Below are 23,959 nucleotides of genomic sequence, written 5' to 3' on the forward strand. Positions count from 1 at the left end.
AAAATGAGAACACCCATTAGGAAGAGAGGTCGGTCCTCTACTGTGCAAAGCTGCATACAGCAGCAGCTATGTAGAGTGGGCAGCCATTGAGCATAGCCTTGGGGAAGATGACGCCCTTACAGATGTTGCCCCTTCTTGGGCTGGGCAAGCTGACAGGGTTAGAAAGAACCTGCCTATCTCAGCCAAGCCATTGATGCAACATGCTCCCTTTACCCCAACCCTGTTTAGTCTTCACAAGGGTCAGACATCCCAATAGGCGGAATCACCCAGTTCATGTCATCAGACAAGACGACATCAAGAATGTGAGGCCACAGGATGCTGGGGACTCTTGATGGCTGCTGGGGCAAGGGCTTAGATATTATTATGCTACTGGAAGAGATGCAAGGTGCTTTCCTATTGCTCCTCATGTTGGGTTCTGAGTCCACATATGTGAACCAGTGTGACATGGTGACTCGGGAACACTGGCCTGCCACCAAGCAGGGCTGCAGAGGGCTAGTGCAATGGGTAAGCCTGTCGGCTGTCATGCTTTGGGGAATGTTTCCTAAGGTTCCCTGATCACCCTAAGATTTATTCAGGGGTCTCAAGACCCAGGAAGCACAACAGTGATAACATGCCCGGCCAGCTCTGGGTATCAAACCACTGTTGCCATCCCCAGTACTCTGGGCACCAGAGGGAGGCCCTGCCCCACTGTGGTCTGTCCTCTGGGGGCCAACGTATGGGAAAGAGCAGCATGGGAACCAGAGGCTGAGAAGTAGCAGTCATTTATGTGAGTGCTTGTTCTTGTCTTGGTCTCATTAGTCCAGCCAGACCCACTGCCCTTTAGGTTGAGACTAAGGCAGCCAAGGGGGAAGCAATTCATCTGGTTCCTAAAGCTGCCTGAAAAGTCCAGGCCCATAGGGAGACCCTTACCCAGGGCAACCACCAAACCCATGTGGCCAACAGGCCCACAAAGCCAAAAAAACCCACAATCTTTGACCTCCATATCCTCAGGCAGGAGAACAGCCTCCATCTACTGTAAACATCCAGCCGTTCCAGGGAATGAACCCAGCAGTGGCTCACACAGAAACCCTGGCCAGTGGACTGGAGCAGGACCTGCAGTGGGGGTAGCCAGGGCTCTGACCTTCACAGGTTTCTCTAAGGAGCCAGCCTGTAGGCCCCAAGAACCGCCTGGAGGTCAGCAGCCAGCTGGGAACACTATACTGACAGTGACAATCTCCCCTCCAGACCCAGGGTTCACTGTCCACAGGCTGAGACCCCAGCTATTCAGGGGGCAGGTGTGGGGCCCACACCAGGCTTTGTAACTCTTCTTGGCCCTTTTTAGTGCCCCACCCGGGGGGGGGTCCCCTACCATCTGATCTTGCATAATAGCACATGGATCCTGACAACCCTCTCCCTGGACTCCTCAGGTCATGCTGTCCAGGTAAGCAGGCTCTAGTCATGTGACTTTATTTCTAAAATAAAAAAGTACGTGTGAGGCAGCCAGCTGACCAGTGAGGGAGAGGCAAAGTGGGTCTGCCCAGCCGGGGCTGGAAGGTGAGGGCTCCCCAGGTGCTCTGTCCTGGAGGTGGCTAGGGGAGCGAAGGCCCAGGGCAGCACACTAGACCCCCATCCTCCAGCCGTCGGCTCCGAGTTCCTTGCGAGCTCCCCTCAGTGCTGGAATCCGTGGCTGGCACTGGACGGGAGAGAGTCCGGGAAAGCAGGAAGGGTGGTGACGGTGGCCTCAGAAACCTTTGTCTATGCTCAAGGTGCGGCGTGTGACATGCTCCAGCTCCCCAGACACATAGTCCGCCATGCTGATGCGGTAGTGCGCCAGCATCTTCAGCATCAGTCGCAGATTCAGCCACCACTGCTCCCGTGGCATACGGTGCCTGGGTAGACAGATGAGAAGCTGAACCCCGCAGTCCCGTAATCCCGGTGTTATTGTGACCAGGGCGGTATATGGCACACATCTGGGCACCCCATTCCTCTGGCCGGGGGTGGGGGAAATGCTCCTGAGGTGGAGCTAGGTGCAAGAGCCACAGGCTAATCAGCCTGCTCATCACAGACCCTCCCAGACGGCCCCGCTTTGGTCTTAGAACACCCTGACAAGACTCTGCTCTTTAAAGTCTGACAAGGGCCCTGTCAGGGACGTTCTGGGCCTCCTGGGACCCTCCTTCTCCATGCAGCTCCAAAAGGACTTACTCAAAATCAGTATCTTTCTTAAGCTCTGTGACCGGACTGAAGGCCACCACCTTCTTCCGCAGGCCGATCACACAGGCCGAGTCCGGAGCATTGGCGAACACCCGTCCTATGGAGACAGACATGCGGTAGGCAAGGCCATGCCCCCAGAGACCCTCACAGAGCCATGTCGGGCCAGCTCACCCCACCTACCTTTACGGTAGACATCCCGCAGCTTCTCCGACATCCACAGCATGGCCTTCACCCCCAGTTTGGTCCCGTAGTTTCGGTCGAAGGGGGTTGGAGCACCACCCTAGAAACACAGGCCAAACTTTATCCCTGGAGCTAACCAAGCCCCAAAGGAGACTGGACACTAAGGGGGCCCTAAGCCAGCACATGAGCCGTGACTGTCTCCTTGTGTCCTTGCAGCGAGCATGACCACTTCTGATCTCTTGCCATCAGGCCTCTTCCTATAACCTGGAGGGTCTTTTTTTTTTCGAGACAGGGTTTCTCTGTAGTTTTGGAGCCTGTCCTGGAACTAGCTCTTGTAGACCAGGCTGGTCTCGAACTCACAGAGATCCACCTGCCTCTGCCTCCCGAGTGCTGGGATTAAAGGCGTGCGCCACCACCGTCCAGCCCCTGGAGGGTCTTAAAGTGCAGCCTAGAAGCCATTCCAATCCAGAGACCAGAAAGGACCCCTGGGGCTCAGGATCCATGGCCCCACCCCAGGCCTCCTGAAAGCCAGCACAAGCCAATAGGGTTTATTTAGTAGGTAAGGGAATAGGCCAGGGAGACGTAACAGGATGACAGAGGCTTGGGCCGCCTCCCAGAAGATGAGGGCTCATCCCAGGGCCCAAGTGCCAGGCTTGGCTCTCAGCCCCACAGTCTTCTCTCCGTGAAGGAGAGATGAGAACATTTTCCACCCAGAGTGCTGAGAATGAGAACAGCTTGACAAGCACCTTCTCGGGGCATGCATGAAGGACACACACTCTCTCTCTTTCTCTCCTGGGTCCTCCCAGGACCCCCAGAGAAGAACACGGGGATGGAGATGGGAACCCTTCTGGGGCCGGGGAACCACCCTCGGAGTTGTACCTGCTGCAGGTGGCCCAGCACGTTAGTCCTGCAGTCAAACACGCCCCTTCCTTCCGAGGAATATAGGTTGTACAGAAACTCCGTGGTGTAGTGTTCGTGGCATTTCTCGTTCCTATGGAGGCACACAAGGCGGTTGAGGCTGCCCCAAGTCTGGGTTCCCCAGGCCAGGCACAGGTGGAGTAGGATAGGTGGAGGGTGGTAACTCCCAGGCTCTGTGACCTGCCTGCCCAGCACCCGCAGCAGCCTCACCGGAGCACCAGGCCCCTCTGGATGTCTGTCTTCATCTTCTCTGTCATATGCTCCACGTTGGCCTGGGAAGGAGAGGAGGTGAGTGACGAGGTGGGAAGAAAAGCAGGGTACGTGGGACCCAGCCACCTCAGTGGGAGGGTGAGGCAAGGAGGCTGAGACACCGCACGACTTGCAAAAGGTGAATGTTCTCGCTCATACAGCGTCTCCCATCCTGAGCCGTCTGCTTCCGTCTCAGGAGGGAACCGGCCAGATTCACCGGTAGCTGCAGAGAACAAGAGCGGGCCCAGGCTCACCTTTAAATCATGAATGTTGAAAGGGTCCTCAAAGACGTACGCAGCATCAGCCCCCACGGCAATGCCTGTCACCGTGGCTAGGTAGCCGCAGTAGCCTCCCATGGTCTCCACGATGAACACACGACGCTTCGTCCCCGAGGCTGACTGCTTGATGCGATCACAACTCTGGAGGGATCAAGGGAGTGGTCAGAGCCCAGCACGGCAGCTAACTACTATAATCCTAGTAGTTGGTAGGTTTAGCTAGAACTACTCCAAGTTCAAGGCTAGCCTGAGCTATGTAGTGATCTAATCCAGCCTGGGCTATAGAATGAGACATTTACTCAAAAACAAAAGGGCAGGGAGGATAGACAGAATCCTCTATGTCCATCCTTCTCACCTCCTATGGACCACAGGACACTGTTACACAGGACCCATGACAGCTGGATAGGACAGAGCCTGGGCCACCTTCGCTGGGTGTGCACAGATTCAGGGGCTCACAGGTGGGGGTGCAGAGAGCAGTGAAGAACCACTTTTGGTTATCACTGTCATCCCATGGGCAGGGGCTAGGGGAGCCACGAAGCCACCCACCCATGGCCTGACTGGACTCTCCAGGACACCTCACCTCCATGGCAGCGTTGACGGCTGTGTCTGAACCCAGGCTGAAGTCAGTGCCGGGCACATTGTTGCTGATGGTGGCCGGAATGACACACATGACGATGCAGAGCTCCTCATAGCGCCCCCGTGCCTCCACCAGCTGCAGCACACCCTCGTAGGCCTGCGGGGCAGAAAGGGAAGAGAGGCAGGGGGCGGGGCGGGATGAGGCAGGGTTCCCCCAGGGCTAGGGAGCCATCATGCCCTGCTCCTATTGATGGTTATATCTGATCCTAGGTTGGCACAGTCTACTCCCACCTGAGAGCTGGATGGAGGCCTGAAGCTGTCTAGAGACACTAGTACTACCAGAAAATCAGGATCCTACCCAGCGTTCACGTTTATCATTTGGCAAAGACTCACCAAGCACCAGAGCACGGCATCAACACACCTCCCCCCAGGCCTCGTTCCTCCTCCTCTCTACCTCCTTTTCTAGGCCTTCTATTCCCCGTCTCCCTCGTGATTGCCTAGCACTAGGCTAACTGTACTTCAGAAGGTAAAAACTCCAGCCCCAACCCTACACACAACAGCTTTGACCCTTTGGCTGCCCCAACCCAAGGCCCATGTTGGAGGCCCTCACTTCCAGCCCTAGGGTACAGCAGCACCCATAGCGACCCAAAATAAGAAGCCTCACCTCAAAGCCACCAATAACCAGCAGGGCGTGAATGTTGTAGGCGCGGAGGTTCTCCACAATGGCTTCCAGGTGGAGCTTGGGTAGCGTCCTGTGGTAGGAGATACATCAGCCTGGAGAGGGGCACGCAGCTCACAAAACAAGAGTGCGTTCACCTCAGAAAATACACGGCTTGGCCTTTTCCAGAGTCGGAGATCGGTCACCAAAGGGCCCCTCAGTGAGGCTTGATATGGGATAGAGATTTGGGGGCCAGCATGAGAGGCCTGGGTGCTTACTCAACAACCTCACTGGGCATTGGCTAGCCATAGCCAACCCTCTGCCTGGCAGCCTTCTGGCTGAGGTGGGTAACAGGAAGGGATGCTTTCTCCAGCCTTTGTAGCTCCACAGACTTGGACTGGACAACTTGCCACCACCACACAAAGTGACCACACCACCCCATGCCAATTCTGTGGAGGACCTTGAACCCATCCTAAGACCACCAGACCTTGAGATAAAAACCACAGCCACAGCCAGAAGGAACAACCCATCTCTCATAAGGGACACATATGCTCCAGCTGCCTTCCTACCGGGTCCCCACACTGCAGGGCAGGCATGAGAAACTGGGCAGTTCCCTCTACCCGGCTCACCTAGGGCTGTAGCCCCAAGGGGCCAACTCCCAACTTCAGGACCAGTCTCTACCTGCCCCATCAGCTAGGCTGCACACCATCCAGGACGCAGCTACTCACCTCTTGGTCCCCAGCACTGAGCCACCACGCCCCAGCCAGCCTGCCACATCATGCCAGCTTACTTCTTCCACCTGCCAGGACAAACATGGCTTCAGGAAGGTGGCCCAGTGTGACCCCTCAGGTAGGGGACACACAATGTCAATGCTGAAATCTCTTCAAAGCAGGGATCTGGGTCTCAGGGCTGATTAGGAGGACAGAGTCCCATAGTTCCCACTCCCAGGGCAACCAGCCCCTCCCCAGGGACTATCACCTTTCTTCACGTCCCTGAACAGGAAGGACTGTTGTGCTTACACATCCAACACCCTTCAGATCTCTGAATGTGAGTGGCTGAGCCCAGGGCCCCAGCCATCACCTGCATCACCATGACACCTACCTGACCCTTGGCCAGGCCTTCGAAACCATCATGCACGACATACACTGTGTGTCCCTCGGAGATGCCAGTGCGCACGGCTGAACGCACAGCTGCATTCATGCCAGCAGCGGGCGCTCCCACATTCAGGATGGCCAGGGAGAAATTGGACTTCAGGGAAAAAGAGAAATGACAGATGGAACCCTAGCCAGCCCGAATGCTAGCCACCCCGTCAGCTCCCTTGGCAGTAATGTATCTGTCCTGTTCATTCCAGAAAGGTCTGGGAAAGAATAAATGAGAGGGTACAGGTCCTGCATACATCGCAAGGTCTCCTGGCGTAATAAATGGACACACAGCATGAGAGCCAGGCTCACAGGCACAGCCTAATGGGCTGGGTAAACAGCTGTTTCAAAGCCCCCAGGCATCAGCCACCCATAGACAGAGGTGGTACAGCCATGGGGGGGGGGGGCACCCAATCTTACAGCAGCTATGCTCTGCCAAGAGCAGGAGCACCGGCTTTGCTGCTATGTTGATATAAAGTGATATAAGTTATATGATCCAGTGTGCCAGCTCAGAGTATCCAGTGGGCCCTGTCCTGGTCCCTAGAGTAGCAGGAATGGTCCTTTCATTGCTCTTGCTCTGGAGAGCATTCCCTGGGGTTCTCAGCTGTGGGGGAACAGCTTGACGCACCAGCACCTCCCCCAAGTTCCATTGGGGCCGTGTCATTCTACAGCCCTGGAGAAGCACTAGCCTGTGATATAGCTGGGCCCTGTGGCCACAAGCAAAGCTGAGTCCAGCCCTCGGAGCATGGCTAAAACCTAAGGCAGGAAGGAGGAGTTGCTGCCAGCCACACCCCAGCCCCAGACTCGGAACTCGGCTCCCCATGAGCCAGGGCAGCAGCGGGGCAGGAGGAAGCGGAAGATAGCAGAACCACCAAGACCATGGGTTCCACCCTCTTCTTTACCTTCTCTTTAGAGATCTTCTGGTGAGCAAGGAGCTTGTAAATTTTCCAGTTGTTCTCGAAGCTCCTAGAAAGGAAGGAGACGATGAAGCCCACAGCCCCACATCATCCCTGCAGCCGCACACAGCCATGAACTCAGGGAGGCATGGGACCAACAGCTCAACAGTCAGAGCAGGGCACGGGCACATATGTGCCTCTCTGACAAAGGCCCTGGCCTGGGCATTCGGCCAGAATATATTAGTCGAGTCTATGGGGCCAGGTGCCTGTAGGAGGTGGCACCCCATGCCACCAAGAACTAGAGTCTGCATACCAGCTGGCCCTCCCTGTCCTCCAGTAGAGCACATCCAAAGCTGGCTGTAACCTCTGTCCATCCTGCAGTACCACTACCCCCAACACCTACACCCTGTAGGTCCCTCCCTGGCACAGCAGCCCCACACCTCACAGTTGGCACCGCCATCACAGGCACTACCTCCCCTCACCTCCTCCAACAGTGGGTACTAGTGCAGAGTGCCGAGGGGAGCAGGGCCCAGTACGTGCAATGCACTGTCAGCAAATGCAGGTCCAGGCTCACCCCCACCTCCCCACTGCCCTAAAGGCTGGTTACCCTTACCTGCCACGGAGCTGGATGGCCTCGTCGAACCTCTTCTCATCCATGGCCTTTTGTACTTCCTTTGTCTTAAAGAGAAAAGGGAGCTGGGTGGTCACGGAGGCCGGACTGCACAGACCCAGCCTGCCGGGCTCGAGAAGGGGCTCTTTCCCAACACCTTCATGTCCTAAGCCCAGTTTTCAGGAAGCCCAAGAGGCCCACCTGGCCCCAGACATGAGTCCTCCCCTGCTAGGGACAAACCAGTCATGTGCTTCACTGTGCCTCAAACCCCTCAGAGCCTGGAAAGCCCTGGGAATGGGAGGATTCCCCACCCCACCCCCATCCCCCAGACATATAACCAGTACCTAGCATGGCCTGAAGCAGGGCTGGGCATGGTAGGTTTCCTAAGAGGATCGGGACCAAGCCTCCCCTCTGCATCCAGCATTCCTAGTGTTCCCTGTATACCTGCCCCCAGCCACAGAGCCCCACCCCCGCCCCACCCCCGAGGAAAAAGTCAGCATCTCCCAGCCTGGCCTCACAGTCCTTCTGCTTTTATGTGTGCTCCACCCTAGGGTCCCTGCTCTGGCTACCTACTGACCACCCCCCAACCTGCCACAGCTGTACCCAGTATTCCATTCTTCTCCTTCCCACCATAATCTCAAATACCTAGTCACTTACCCAATGCCACCACCCCCAAGAAGCTGAGGTGTCGCTGTCCCTGCTCCCTGCGTACACGTGCCCACTTCCAGACTTCCTTCTGACCAGCTTCTCCACACTTTCTGAAGACCAGAAACCCCTTCCTCCCCCACCGCGACCCTATGTCCCACCCTCTAATATATACAGAAGCAGAGGACTCGGACAGAGGCCCTCGGACAGCACTCACCACTTGCACACACTCCATGAGAGGCAGCCGCACAGACTGGTTCCCAGAGAGGCTGACCACACAGGCCGGTGTGTCAGGTGTGGCCTCCAGCAGGGCCATCACAGCCTCCATGCCCATCTTGCTGCTCTGCACACGAGAGGGTACAGCACGGCTCAGGCTGGCTACAGCCCACCCCACGGTACACAAGTGTACCCAGTCATCCATCCGCTCCGCAAACCGCACAGCCCTCTGTGGCTCATGCCCCAGCTTTCTCAGCCTCTGCCACGCTGGTCCAGGCTCTCACATCATGGTGCCTTGGCATGAGCTATAGTCACAATGGCCAGTCAGGCCCCATCAGAGTCCCCACAGCTTGGCTCGTGGGCCCGGTGGGAGGGCTTGCTCAAGGGCACTTGGGCTGAAAGTGGCAGGGAAGGACAGCCAGGGCTCCAGGGCTCCTCCACAATGTTCTTCACTTGGAGCCTCTGTCACACTCTCCTGATATATAGGGGTGTTTAACGTGGGCTGATAGGCTGAGACACCCAAAATGCCAAAGAACTGCGCTACAGGGGGACAGAGCACAGCTGCAGGTTCTAGTACAGCAGAGAGAACAGTCAGACAGACAGACAGGAATGAAGGACTCATGAAAGATCTGCTCCTCACGCAGGTGTGTCCCCTAGCATTACCCAGTAGATATTTGGACTCAGAACTGGCATAAAAATGCTGGCACTCTGGTGCCAGCCAAACTGTGGTGAGATGGATGTTCCTTTGGCCTTTGCCTCTGCCTAGGCACCTCACACTCTCACCAGCTTCCAGGGCATTGGCCTGGCAGAGTGATCTCAGGACATTTTAGATCTTGGTGGGTGGTATTGGCCTTGTGCCCAAGTCTCGGACTCTCCTGGCCTCTTGAGAGACTCAAGTTTCATGTAGAGTGGAGAGGACTGGACGAGCCAATGAGGCCCCTTTCCATGGGTCTGTGTCCAGTTAGTTCTTCCATAGGGCCAGGGAGATGGCATACTGGGGTTCTTGGCTCGGCAAAGTGGATGTGGTGTACGCAGGGGTCAAGCCAGCACCAGTTGGTCTCACATCTACACAGTCCTGTCTGTCAGGAGACCTCTGGCACGACTGTTCATAGACTACTAGTCCTCACATGTGCAGGCCTGGACATGCATTGGCCTTCATGGCAAAGAACCTGTTTCCTTTTGGCTCTGATATGATATTCATTCAGCAGCAGTCTCAGAAGGAATTTGGAGCAGCCAAGAGACAGCCAGCTCAGTCAGTGAGCATGCACACACAAGCACACACACAAATATTGCCCTGCACAAGCTCGTAAACATACCAGAACTCTGTCAAAGGCTGAGGGTGTCCCTCCTCGCTGCACATGGCCCAGCACGGTCACTCGGGTGTCAAAGCCCAGCCTCTGAACCACCAGCTATGTGTCAAAAGAGTAAAGGATCAGTCAGGCAGTGATGGTACACACCTTTACTCCCAGCACTCAGGAGACAGAGGCAGGTGGATCTGTGAGTTCAAGGCCAGGCTGGTCTACAGAGTGAGCTCCAGGACAGCCAGGGCGACACAGAGAAACCCTGTCTCAAAAAAACAAAAAAGAGCAGAGGGTCTGTAGGCTTCTGCAGCAGTTGCTGCCCAGCTTTGTCCATGGGCTCAGTCTCCATGGTCCACAAGTGTAGCCTTAGGTTTACAAACAGGCCTGAGGGTCCCTAGAACCAGTCTAAGAAACATGCTACAGCATCCAAGCCTGGAGCTCATGTGAGTACGAATGTGTATGTGAAGACCATGTGTGTGTGCACGGAAGGTCCATGTGTGCATGCATACGGAGGTACATCTGTGCATCCAGGGCTGGTTATGTTTCATGGCCCATGGCCCTGGCTATTCAACACTGAACGTACTCTCTGGCCTCTCTACTCAGCGTTCATTGAACCCCCATGGTTCAGGGGGCCTAGGTAGAGACAGATCAGCAAATAGGTTAGAGTCTTGGCACAGAATCAGAAGATATGGGGACACAATCACTGGCAGAGGGGGCGGGGGCAAAGGTAGGAACACCAAGGCGGGGAGGGGGGCTGTGTTTTCCCAGGGGATGCCCACCGCCACCAGAGGCTAGAGGCAGGCTCTTCAGTCCCAGGTGTTAGTTCTGTTTAGTTTTGCTTAGCTTTGTTTTGAGATAAATTTTCATTACAAAGCCAGGGCTAGCCTAGAATTTGTATGAATGCCAGGCTGGCACAGAACTCACATTCCTTCTGCCTCATGGGATTACAGGTGTGCAACACATCGGGCAAATCCACACTGCTGAGTGCTGAGTCTGGAGTGGAGGGTGGGGACTCCATCACTTGGAGAGCTCACAGAGCTAAGACCTAACACTAGGGTATTGAGGGGCCCAGCCAGAGACAGACTGAATACAGTCAGGACCCAAAGGATTGGGGCTCACAGTACAGAGGGACCATGACTTGGACCAGACCTGAGTCCTCAGCTTCCCTGGACACCCCAGCCAGCCCCCCCACAACTGACAATGTCAAGAGGAGGAAGCATCTCCCAGTGCCAGTTTCAGCCCAGGGAGGGGCCAACCTAGGACCAGCAGGGCCTCTGCAGGAGACACGGCTGGAGCTGGGGGGACTGGAGAGGACCTGTCCTGCCCCGGGAGGCTGTTATACTCACATCCTTCACATAGCTGGATGAAATGGGCTTTCCGTGCCGGTCGATGGCTCCCTCTGCGATGATAATGATGTTTAATCGCGATCCGCGGCTCCGCGTCTATCAGAGACACTGGGCTCACTCTCCAGCCATGGACCACTCACAGCACATGCCCATTGGGGACAGCAAGCCTCACAGGGGTCTAGGACACTATCTACAACCCACTTGACCAAGGACAAGAAAGAGGGAAAGAGATCTGGAGTGCATGGTAGAGCCGAGGCCAGCCAACCAGGACCACACCGTCCTCGTGGAGGGCAGCAAGCAATAGGCTAGGGAGTGGCGACAGGGGATGAGCGGGTATTGGCTAGGGTGTCTGCAGGGGGCAGACCAGAAATAACCATTCCTGCAGGTAGCTAATTTAGAGACCCTCATGTCCCTTTTCAGGCTGTTTCTGCATCCTTCAACGGGGGAACCTTCCACCACCAACCAACAGCCGTGGGGTTCTGATCCACTCTCTACACCGGAACTAATGGGAGGGCTACACTTAGCACAGGGGACCCAGGAGGCCCAACAAGAGCTCTCCCTAGGTGAATCAGTGTCATAAGCTAATCTAACCATCACAGAGCACGCTCGCTCCTCGGCTTCTCCCTTCAGTGATCCGACACACGGACCTTCATGATGCACCAGCCTGCAGGCTGCACTGACACCCAGAGCCTCAGTAAGGGCAGGGTGGAAGCAGCTCGTGAGACAGTCTCACAACACAGCCGAGGCTGACCTAGAATTGGTATGGCACAGGCTAGCAGAGAACGCATGCTGCTGGAAGCAGCTTGTGAGAGACCCGGTTATAGCAGAGGGCATTAGAGAGCTACAGAGAGGAGGAGGTGACGCTGGCATGGAGCCAGACCTCCAGGCCAAGACTGCAGGCAGAATCTAATAGCGAGGCTCCTCCCCTCCCTTCAACTTGAGCAATGGACAAGGCAGGAAATGCCTACATCTTCAGGGGAAAAGAACCAAAAACCTGAGGCTCAAGCCCATCCCCTTACATATAGTCACTGAGCAGATAGGTAAGTGGGCCCCACCCTGTCTGTATGGGTCCTCTGCAGAGCAGAGTATACCTGCTTATGCCAGAGTCACCTCAGCTTCATCTCAAGAGTCATGTACCAAACTGCCTGCTCCAGACCAAGGGACCAGCCACCTTCCCCAGCTCTCTCAGAGGGGCTCTCCTACCGGGCACCCCATTTCTCTTGCTTCCAGGGTCCCCAAGTTGGGACTCGGCAGATACCACCCACAGACACATCCAGACACTTCCTGGATCAGAACTCACCACCCTCAGGGGAGCACAGACCTGGTAGAAAAGCCCCCAGGCCCCTCACCTACCCTTTGGGCCTTTACAGGGTTACCTTTCTTACAGGGTCATTGCTGAGGCCTGAGTTTATGAGGCCACCTCTCAGAGCTAGTGCCAGCACTCCAAGAAACAAATCTGCCATGCTCCCTGCACTGGCCACAGAGATGAACCCAGACCGTGGTCTGAACATCTTTGCCCACTGGCTCTGCCCACAATGGGTAGGACTGCTGGTGTGTCCAGCAGTCAGCACTGTGAACCTCACATTGCACATGCAGAAGTCAGCAGTGTGGCCCTCCCCCAGGCCCATCCAGCCATCAGTGCTATGACCTTCCCGCAAGCACATCCAGAGGTCAGTGCCATGACCCTCACACAGGCATGAGCATCCAACAGTCAACATTATGACCCTCCCCCAGATCCCCCAAAGGGTGCCAGCAGGTGCTGCTGAACCAGTGATAGAATGAACAGGGTCCCAGGGACACCTGCCTCTTTGATTCTCAAGTGGCTGAAGTAGAAATCCCTGTTGGCCACTCACCTCGCCCAGCCTCTCACACATGAAGTTCTCCCAACCATCCTCAGGAGGTGCTTCAGGGATGAACAGCCAATCAGCCCCTGAGGCCAGCGCAGACACCAGCGCCAGGTATCTGGAGGAGCAGAGGGACCAAGCCTGCTCAGGGCCTCCTCCCTGTCTCTCTCCTCCCTGGTGCCCACGAGGGCTCCCTCATACTCATAACACTAAGTGACCAACTGGTGCATGCCAGACACTATGTGTCCACACCCCACTGTCCCCAGCAGCCCCCAGGTGTCCCAACCGACTAAGCCAGTCTCCTTACCCGCACCCCACTGCCCCCAGGTGCCCCAGCACTCCCCACCAACTAAGCCAGTCTCCTTACCCGCAGTGACGCCCCATCACCTCCAACACAAAGGTCCTCTGGTGACTGCAGAGACAAAATGAGTGGAGATAACAGGGCCAGGTCTCGTACGCCACACATCTTAACCCACCAGACTATACCGAGAAGATAGGGGTGCTGACCGAGGACAGTGCCCACCTCCTCATGCTCAGGGCTACCTGCTCCCTGGGCTAGAAGACACCCATCAATATTCGAGACAGTTCTCAACCATCCTGAGAGCCTGGTCCTGACCCAAACCTGGTGACCCCTGGTTAGAGCCCAAGCATCCCCTTCAGGGGCACCACCACCCCGGAGTGCAGTAGCCTCTGACAGCTAGGGTGCACTGCCAATGTCGCACTGACACCTAGAAGGGTGGGGGCTCACCCCAGCATCTCCTTCAGCAGAGGGTACTGGCCTAAAAGCCAAGAGTTAAAAATACTGCTATAGAGCCCACTGGCTACCGGCTCCACTGCCCGCTATGGCAGCCCCTATGAGGCCAACTTCACCACCATGATGGGACATAGCGCCATCCCCCAAGCGAGACTTGTTAGCATGGGTCCCCACTTACCTCTGGGCAGTGGTGGTAATGGCATCAATGACCTCCATAATGCGGTGCAGGGCTGAATCCGTGCCGATGGTCATGTCGGTGCCGCAGAAGTCATTGTCGATGGAGCCCACCAGCCCGGCGATGCTCAAGTGTGCATACTTCTGAGCCGTGGACTCTGAGATCTTACCTGTGCCAGAGAACAACAGGCTTGGCGAGGGCTGCGACCCGACCAGCTGCTTCAACCACCACACCTTTTCCTCCATCATCCACCATCTATCTATAAGAAGGGGTATAGCCCAGCAGAGCCCCAGGCCTAACTCAGCCCCTCTCAAATGCCTCATCACCCAGTAGAAAGCCTCCAGGAGACCATGAGGGACCCCCTGTGTTCCAGGTTTCCCACAGGAGACACAGAATGGCTGAAATGTCACCTTCTAAGCGGCAACCTTGGGACTTGAGCCAAACGTCACCCGAGCCAAGGCTACACCTCTGCAAGTGTCCCGCACCAGACTCTCTTAGGAATCAGTTACAAGCACGGCCATCACATGACCAGGAACATGCTATACTAGAACATGGGACACCACCTGTGATCTCGAGGGCTCTTGGAGGCCAGGAGCGGTGGGCTCATGCTGACCTGGCCACAGCAGACTATCCCATATCAGAAGCTGTCCTGGAAGAGACGACCTCCAGCTACTTCCAGAGCTAGGTAAGAGCCAGCTTCACACGACCTACCTTCCTTCACCAGCTCCTCCAGGAGGCTGCCCCACTCATTGCGGAAGATGTTGGCACCCGTGAGGCTGCCATCCCCACCAATGACACACAGGTTGGTGATGCCATGTTGGAGTAGATTGTAGGCTGCTGCCAGGCGTCCTTCCCTCGTAGTGAAGGCCTTGCAACGGGCACTACCAATAATGGTGCCACCCTGCATGGAAGAGGAAGGGGCCTTTAGGTGGGGTGGCAGAAGGTCCCAGGAGGCATCAGAGAGAAGCCACTGCTGGACAAGGTGGACCCCACAGAATTAGAGCGAAAAGTCTCTAGTACCTTGTGTGGTTCCCCCTACTCTCTGGCCTTTCTCCTTAAGTCCAAAACTTTGGGTCTGGGAAATATCCACAAGTCTTAGAACTAGAAAGAACACACATCACATGACACACACCACCCACCACAGCCTCCCTAGTCTATACTACTGCCTCTTGTGTGTGTGTGTGTGTGTCTGTCTGTTTGTCATTTGACATGTCTACATGTCTGTGCACCCATGAGATCTCTGTAGTATCTGAGTGTCTCTATGCGTGTGCACACCCACACATGCTCAAACACTGCCGGGGTGGGAAGGAGCCATCTGACTTCAAGTCTCACCAGCTGGATGATGTTGGAAACACTGAGCCAGTTGGCTGGCTTGATGTTCTCACCTCCTTCCACAAGGCCCTCGTAGCCCTGAAAGCAAAGACGGACAGATGAGATTACAGCCCCACTGTAGCCAGCAGCACTGTGCTCACCACAGTGAGCTGGCTCAAGAAGCCCAGCCACAAACCCTGCTGCTCACAGGCCCAGCAGCTGATGCCAGACTCCAAACATGCTCGACATGCGCAGGAGTCCATTACTACAGAGGAAAACACTCAGTGCATGCTCGTAGTGCAAGCAGACACCTGAGGACTGTCCCCAAGCAGAGCTCATATCACTGCACCCAAATAGGAGAGACAAGGCCAGGACACAGAAGCCCCTGGGGAAGCCCGATGTCCTTCAGAAGAGATCTGTCCAGTGTGAGTGGTGGAAACGACCCGGCTGTGGTCTCAGGGGACTATGAGAGCTTCCTGCTACGTGACAACATAGTGTGACACCCTCCCCTACCCATGGACATATGTAACACCTAATTTCTAAGGCCAAAATCAGGCTGCCAGGGACACACACACACTACTCCCCAGGGGGACATGTATTTTGAGTGGAAAGGCCCATACCCAAGGGAGAATTCACAAGTCCCATGAATGTGGGAGCAGCCACAGAGACAGTGAGTGTCCTATGTGTCCCCAGGTACTTGTGGCCAATCTTCACCCCAGAGCATAGCAGCGCAGGGCAGTACACTCCACAGTTCTAGACAGCACTTATTTTTCATGCTGGAGGTTATGGACCGGACCCTCGTGGGAATTCCACTTGGCTTCTTTGCTGACCTCTGCTGCTGTTCATCAGACAGCAAGGTGCCAGGTGCCTCTACCACAAATGCTGTCTGAGGGCTTTAAACATGACGGACATGGGTAAGTCTGATGGTTTGAAAGAAAATGGCCTCCAAAGGGAGAGGCACTATAAGGAGGCATGGCTTTGTCACTGTGGGGGCTGGCTTTGAGGTCTTTTGTTCCTGTCAGTCAGCTTCCTATTTCTTACAAGATGAAGGATTCTCAGATACTCCTCCAGCACCATGCCTGCCTACACGCCACCATGATTCCCCAGCACAATGATAATGGACTGAACCTCTGAAACTGTAAGTTGCCACCCCAATTAAATACTTTCTTTTATAAGAGTTGCTGTGCTCATGGTGTCTTGTCGCAGCAAGACAGTAAGACAAGATGGACAGCCTCTACCACGTAGTTCAAACTCCTCAGGGGACACTCCTGGCCTTCCAGCACCAGGGAGAAGTGGGCATGCCATGCTTGGCCTGGTCTGTCCAGCTCAGCTCTGGCCTGTGCTCCTCCCTAGCTAAGTGCTAAGGCCCCAGAGGGTGCGCAGAAAACATCACAGTGAAGGGTCAGCTCAGGACCCAGAAGCCACAAAAGCAGCTCTGCCTCCACCTCTGGAATCCAACCAGAAGGTTCTCAGGAGCCACAGGAGGACAAGGCACCCCGGTCTGAGGAGTAAGTAGCTTCTCCTAGCTCAAGCCAGGCCAACTGTACCTCCTTTGGGCCCCTAAGACCTCCAGCCGTGAAAGGAAAAAAGTGAGACCATTAATTAATGTGCACGCCTGAAGACTTCAGACACCACTGGTTAAACAAAATCACCTGCTAAGTGTCAACAAGGATTCCCGACAAGAATCTGTATGTGCAGAGACCGATTGGTTAGAGCGGCAGGGACATGGGGACGGTGGGCAGTTTCCGGCCCAGAGGCCCATCACTGTAAGTATCAGAACTAACATCCTGAGTCTAATAGATAACAACCTCTGGGAATCCATTAGCTCAGCAGACCACCAGCTCCCACTGGCCCATCAAATAGCACCTGGGCCTATAGAAGAGTTCCCCTGACACCCTGTAACCGCCTCTCTGACCCCCTCCCCCAATGTATTTTAAACTGGCCTTGATTTATGCCTTTCTTTGTTCTGTAAAACTGCGACACTTCATGAAACCGCTCCTGCATTGCAACATGGAATTTTGGGGGGAACTTAAATCTGTGTTTCTGGCGGGTGGTGGTGGCACATGCCTTTAACCCCAGCACTTGGGAGGCAGAGATAAGCAGGTATCTGTGAGTTCAAGGCTAGCCTGGTCTACAGAGTGAGTTCCAGGGCAGGCTCCAAAGCTACAGAGAAACCCTGTCCCTGTCTCATAAATAAATAAATAAATAAATAAATAAATAAATAAATAAATAGATCCCTTGAGGATCCCTCACTGATACTCCCCCATACTCTTAGGGGTGCTTGGTTCTGTTTAAAATGTCTCTTTTTAAGCCCATCGGCTTCACACTGGCTCTCTCTGAAATTCCTCTCTATTTGGAAGTAGGGACTCTTGGTGCTGTCTGTATAGAGGTCTCTGAAGAGGAGGGGCACTCTGCAGGGCCCTGCAGTGATGAAGAGGGGCAGCATCTCTGTGCTTCCCTCTATGCTGCTGCTGACCACCGTAAAGTCTAGGCCCCTCTCCTCCTAGAGGACCCCAAGCCGAAAGGTCCAAGAGAACAAAGCAGCCCCCACTTACTTACACAGTCATTAGGAGACCTCCACCCATAAGGACATGAGGGAGAACTCATATTTATGTATTTATTGGCTACATAGATCAGGCTGGTCCCTTAACTCACAGAGATCCTTCTGCCTCTGCAGCTCGAGCGCTGGGATTAAAGGCACATACCATACACACCTGGCCTTCTGTATTCCCACTTCACCGAAGAGGCCAGGATCCTAAGGAAAAGGACTTCACATATGGCTTGGACCTAGCTCTCCCCATTGGGAGCCCCCATATCCTCAGTCACAGCTGCCAGGCTCCGGTGCCTCAGATCTCCGAGATTCCACTGCAGCATTTGCAGGGTGCCCCCCCATCCAAGCCTGAAGCCTGCACTCAGAGAGGGAGCAGTATCTTCTGTACTAGGGGGGAGCCCCCACTATCTCTCCCTCCCGCACATCTGTAGAGCAGAAGACTGGCTATGGCCCTGCCATAACTTGGGGCCAGGACAAAGGCACAAGGACACACCCAGAGGCGAGAGGGAGCGGCAGAGGCCCTATGAAGAGGAAAGCAACAGCGAGAGTTGGCTACATTGTATATAAAAAGAAAAACTATGTAACCCACAAGATAATAAAGGGAATTCTGGAGCCTGGGGAGGGAGAAGGAAGACAAGACACTCAGGGAGAGGGTGGGAAGAGGAAAAGAGAAAATGGCTCACAGACTGCAGTGTCCACCGGAAGCAACAACGTTAGGGAGCCCCTCACCCTGACCTTGCCTCCTATAGGCCACAATGACAGAACCGACCAGGATAGACAGTGTAGCCCAGGGAAGGGGCGGGGTTCTGCCCCTAAGGCTCTACGCTGATAAAGACCTGGGGAGATTGATTGTGCTACTGGATAGCAAGAGACAAAGCAGGGCTGGCACAGGTAGAGCCTGGACCCTCCCGCATTGATCTTGTAGTCCTTGGCTTGTCTCCTAGTGAACTTCCTTCCATAACTGAGGCCTCCATCATTGAACAATGTCCAGCCATGGCTATGGGACAAGTATCAGTGGGCACCAACCCCGTAATATGTCTCATTCTGCAGATGCCTTGTCTCAACCCATTAGTCCAAGTCCAGACATCTGAAAGCTTCCAAGGTGACCAGAACAGAACACACTGTCCTGTACCACAGAAAAATGTGTTTCATGTAGGTGCACACAAGTTACCTCAGCATAGGCTCCTCCCACCTCACCCCCCACCAAACCTCCACCACACGCCATCTTACCTCGTAGATGAGGAAGACTTTGGCCCCCACATATATGCCCATGCGCGTCACAGCCCTGACAGCAGCATTCATACCTGTAAGGGAGTTGGAACACGCCATCAGTCCAGGTAGAGAGAACTGAACACTCCCAGGGCACCCCCATCCCAGTGGGCTCGGAGCCAGGAAACTAGAGTCTGGCATTCAACTACTCCCCGGAACACTTAGAAAGCTGTGGAGAGTGGCAGCCGCCCTTGAGTGGGCCTGGCTTCCTTTCACTCCTAGTCCCCAGCTTCTGCTGCTCTATCCATGGCAACAGGAAGCCCTGGACTCAGCCAGCAGAGCCCCCATTCTTGAGACCCACAGAATCGGTGCTAACCATGGGGCCTAGGAACTATGAGAACAGCGGAACACAGAGAACGGGTCCAGACCTCTGCCATAGACTAGCGTAGTCTATGAGAGGGAAGGTGACATGAGCACCATAGGCCACGCTGCCCGCTCTAGCCACACCCTGCCCTTTGGGTCTCAGTGCCAAGCACAAAGGGTCACTGGATGTCCCTAGCTGAGAGGTTGCCTCCCCTGTTCTCAAACCTCAGACTGGAAATGCTGGTTCTGCTCTGCCTCCCACTTGCCCAGGACCCACAGCAGGAAAGGGCATTGGTCCAGAAGTAGCAAATGCCTCCCATCCCATAGCAGATGGAAGTATTATTGCTGAGGCTGAAGTCGGAGGGAGCCGGGAACATCCCACGCACCCGGAGAGCTGAGCACCAAGGCCTAGAAAGTCAGAGGTGCCCAAAGCAGAGGCTGGGCATGGGCTGCTGGCTCCCCCTGCTCTCACCTGAGTGGGAGCAGCAAGGGAGATTGGGTTAGTAAGTCTGCAGCAGCCACCACTGTAGCCGGACCCTTACCAGTAAACCATAGCCTTGTGCCGATACACAGATTAATAGAAATGGGTTAATCTAAATGTAAGAGTTAGTTAATAAGAAGCCTGAGCTAATAGACTAAACAGTGTTGTAATTAATACAGTTTTTGTGTGATTATTCGGGTCAGAGTGGCTGGGAAACGAACAAGCAGTCTCTGCGTACACACCACCATGCCTCCTCCCTCCCCTTAGCCCAGGCCAGCAGGCCCAGTGGGTGGGGATAGAGTTTGGAGATGTCAGAGGTGAGGGACCCAGAGTACAACCCCTAGTCACCTCTGGCTCCTGCAAAGGCCTGTGTCAGCTGACAAGGCCATCTCATCAGGCAGCTGGGTAGGGGGACAGCACAGGGCTATGTTACCATATCAGGTGCAGTGTACCCCTTTCTTGTAAATGCTTCAAAACACTGTAAAATAAAACCTACATTGAGTCCCAGAAACAATACAGGTGCCAAACCAAGCACTGTCCTTCTTGTTGAAACAGGACCCTTGCAATGGGGCCTGGGAGAGTAGATGTTCCTGAGGACCACAAGGAAGCTGCTTTGGCAAAGGGTTCCTGTTACTAATTCCTTTTTCTCCCCCCCGCCTTTTTTTCCCCTTTTTTTGGAGACAGGGTTTCTCTGTTTCTCTGTATAGCCCTGGCTGTCTTGGAACTCAGAGAGCTCCTTCCTCCTGCCTCTGCCTCCCAAATGCTGGCATTAAAGAGGTGTACCACCACCCACCACAGACCAGTCAGCTCCTGTTACTATTGAACCACTCTGTAGAGTGCCAATAACTTTGCTGACAGCCTAGGAATTTGGGGTTGGAGGACAGGGAGACCCCTAAGCTTGGTGCATCCTTTGTGCTATGAACTGAAGCCCAGGTGGCAGGGTATGGCCAGAGGTTGCCATCTTAGGTGCCCATACCACTGCTCTATATGCTAGACTGTGCAGAGGTCTGGGCCCCACCCTCTGTGTTCCACTGTCCCCACAATTCATTTTATAGGTAGTCTAGAACTCATAGCAATCCTCCTGCCACAGCCTCCCAATTACTGCAATTATGGGCCTAAGGTACCACACCCAGCTAAAAGGTCTTTTTAGCTGCCCTTTAATTTGCCTTTTCCTTCTCAAAATAAACTGGGCAAAGACCAGACCCAATCAAAGGGCCATCAGCAGAAGGAGGCAATTGTCTATCAGCTGGCACTCAGAGTGCCCTGTGCAGAGCCAAAGCCTGGTTCTATATTTGCTACAAAAATAAACCTCAGAGACATAACCTCTGGCAAAACAAGGTATTTTACAGGCACCAAGAGATGATCTTGGGCCTACCAGAGTGTTCTTCATCAGCTAACAGAACTGCATCCGATCCCAGACCCAGCAAATGCAGGCGGCTTGTAGCACAAACAGGAAATCAGAGCCTACGCTGACCACAGTCCAAGTTGTTCAGGTCCAAGAAAGGAGCTGGAAGAGATGGCCAGAGAACTTAAGTGCCTACGCTGGGATGTGACTGAGGTCAGCCAGGCTGGTTTGTTGGTGCTGTCTTTTGGTTGATAGATTTTGTTTTGTTTTTCTACCTGTCGTTACCTTTAAACAAATTACTCTGGTCAAATAGACATTGATGGACAAAACAGCCTTCCTCAGCTCCCTAGCACGACTCTAGGCCAACAGGAAGGGAAAGACTGGGGCCTGGAAACCATAGGTCTTCCTGCCTGGCTGGGAGGAAAAGAGAAAACTTTTCACAGGCCAGTTCATAGGCCAGCGGCATTGCCTGGGTCAGGCCAAAGGAGCTGGTCATCTCTAGCTAGGCCAGGACTCCGGGTCTGGGCCCAGGCTGCCTCCATCGGTGAGGAGAACTGGTGTTCACATGTTCAGTGCACGCAGATGGGGTTCTGTGAGAGCGTCTGGGTGTCCATTCTCCAGCTCTCATTAGTCAATGCCACCGAGGGCTCATGAGGCCACTATGGGCACACAGAAGGCAAGAGGAGCCCAGCAGCTGACTAGCCTGGGGAACACACCCACAGGCAGCTTCCAGCATTTAGGCAACAGACGGTGCCACTCTGGCACGATGTCAGCTGCTGCTCCTTGCCCACTGATACTGGCCCTACTCAGAGAGGATTCTGGGAAAGCCTGTGGAGAACTTGCCCTGGAGCCCAAGTGAAAATGTCAGCAGGTTCTGCCTACCCTCACCTGACCAGGAAGTCCTGAGTCTAGCCCCTCCACCAGCCTCCAAAACAAACAGCATGTGTGTCACCCTGGTGGTCATGGCCTGGCAGCTTCCTCAGAAGGAAGGCAGCAGGAACTCCACACCCACAGACACCATGCAATATTACCATCTCTCAGACCCTGGGAACTCCTTTGTTCAGATAGGTGCCTAAGGTGGATAGCCTATGCCTGCCAGAGCCAGGAGCCCTGCAAATGGGATTCAGGTTCTCCTGGCCTCGCTGAAGCGCCTATCTAATGGGTGATGGGCCCAGTCAGGACCTCTCTTGGGGTCCCTACCATGAATGATTCTTCCTCAGGTCCCCAGCCCACTCTCAGTGCCAGCACTGAGCTATTATACTCTATTGCCACAGCCTTGAAGGAGGGTATGCTGGCAGCCTGGCAGCCTCCGCCAGGCCCAGGGGACTCCACAGGAATCTGAGATTTCCAACAGGCTGGGAGTCCGCACGACCTTTTCTGCCTTCCTGGGCTAGCAACCACGCTTTTAATAGGCGTCCACCTGTCTTCCTTAACCCCCACCCTTCTCTTAGATAAGGGCTGGGTGGTCGGGGGCGTGTGTGTTTTTCCTGAACTCTTTGGAAGGAAATGACCAAACCCAGCTGCCGGCGTCAGGGAAGCTAAGCCCCTCGAAGCACCACGTGTCTTCCTCAGTCTCTCTCCCCGTCTCCCCCGCCACTCCCGTCAACTGAATGGCATTGCTCTCCAGCTGTGCCCAACTGGAATCAGAGACTTCGGCAATCAGTACGGAATCAGGCCACGAAAAGAGGGCCTGAGAGGAAGCAGTTCCTCCCAAGCCAGGCAGAGTGTGGACCCTGAGCAAATAACCATGGGGTGCTTGCCCTGTTACAGGAGTGAGAACAGATCTTCACTAAGAGATACTCCGAACGTCCCCCCACCCCCAACTCCCGCTCGATGTACCACTACTCTGTTCTCCACCTAGGCCTCCAGCCAAGGGACAGGAAACAGCCCAGGCGAAGGCACGTGGGCAAGCCTGCCCTACCCTCACCCCATCCCAGTGCAGACAGAGTGGGAATCAGAGGCTGCATGGAGAAGGGTATAGGGTCCCTGGTCCTTTCAAACTTCTGAGCTGTGGGATTCGGCCAGGAGCACCTCGGTGAGGTACTAACACGTGTGGCCCAGAAAGGAGCAGCAGAGTGCCTTAGGTCTGCGTGCCGCGCAGACACACCCCCAAGCCCGGCGGACTTAGCGCGAGGGCGGGGCATGCCAGGGCCCGTGGCCTGCCGCACGTACGCTAGCGACCTGGGGGTGGAGTCTGGGGACAGGGACCTGGAGCTGCGGTGCCCCCGAGGGAGGATGGCTGGCCTCGTATCTCCAGGTCCCAGGGCGAGGGACGGCGGACGAGACGGAGGGGCCCGAGGACAGGCAGAAACCCCGGATCCACCCATAAACATGCCTTCGCGCCCCATCACCTTGCGCATCGCCACCACTGGTCAGCACTCCAATGGCCTTGCCAGCCCCCGACATCCGCAACTTCTCCAGGTCCACGGTGGCCATGGTGGCAGCGGAGACCAGGAGCCCGAGCTCCTCTCCCGCCGTTCTACGTTTCTAGCCGCTGTCGCCTGTCCCCGCCCAGTGCCGCCGCCAGTGCGCCCAGTTCGTCCTGTCCCGCCCCGCCCCGGCTCCGCCCCCAGTGCAACGTTTGACTGACAGGCTCGGGGACCTGGTCGCCCCTCTGGTTGGCTGCCGGAGAGAGCAAAGCGCCACAGCACTTAGAAGGGCGTAGCGCACTCCAGTTCACAAATGCCTGCCTGCGTCGCAGTTCAGGAACCAGGGGTTCCCAGGCAC

The 23,959-nt window shown here is 55.2% G+C and overlaps 1 protein-coding gene across 1 annotated transcript; it reads right to left on the minus strand.

The window, feature by feature from the left end:
• Positions 1 to 1,430: 1,430 nt before the first annotated feature.
• Pfkl (phosphofructokinase, liver type) lies at positions 1,431 to 23,753 on the minus strand. Its single transcript, XM_057751460.1, has 22 exons — positions 23,584 to 23,753; positions 19,065 to 19,138; positions 15,305 to 15,382; positions 14,684 to 14,873; positions 13,976 to 14,141; positions 13,411 to 13,455; positions 13,053 to 13,161; positions 11,200 to 11,295; positions 9,869 to 9,961; positions 8,554 to 8,679; positions 7,695 to 7,759; positions 7,088 to 7,151; positions 6,148 to 6,294; positions 5,775 to 5,845; positions 5,053 to 5,140; positions 4,393 to 4,545; positions 3,792 to 3,956; positions 3,499 to 3,560; positions 3,250 to 3,361; positions 2,371 to 2,470; positions 2,182 to 2,287; positions 1,431 to 1,868 (listed from the first exon to the last, which is right to left on the minus strand). The coding sequence occupies exons 1-22, from the start codon at positions 23,666 to 23,668 to the stop codon at positions 1,721 to 1,723; spliced, it is 2,343 nt and encodes a 780-aa protein (XP_057607443.1). The 5' UTR covers positions 23,669 to 23,753; the 3' UTR covers positions 1,431 to 1,720.
• Between the last annotated feature and the right edge of the window lie 206 nt (positions 23,754 to 23,959).

This window comes from Chionomys nivalis, chromosome 19 (assembly GCF_950005125.1).
Source record: "Chionomys nivalis chromosome 19, mChiNiv1.1, whole genome shotgun sequence".
NCBI classification, from domain to species: Eukaryota; Metazoa; Chordata; class Mammalia; order Rodentia; family Cricetidae; genus Chionomys; species Chionomys nivalis.

Coding starts and splice junctions, on each gene's coding strand:
- Pfkl (XM_057751460.1), bottom strand. CDS start 23,668: ATGGCCACCGTGGACCTGGAGAAGTTGCGGATGTCGGGGGCTGGCAAG. Junction 7,152..7,694: donor GCCATCCAGCTCCGTGGCAG/GTAAGGGTAACC, acceptor CTTCCTTTCTAG/GAGCTTCGAGAACAACTGGA. Junction 5,141..5,774: donor TCAGTGCTGGGGACCAAGAG/GTGAGTAGCTGC, acceptor CTCCTACCACAG/GACGCTACCCAAGCTCCACC.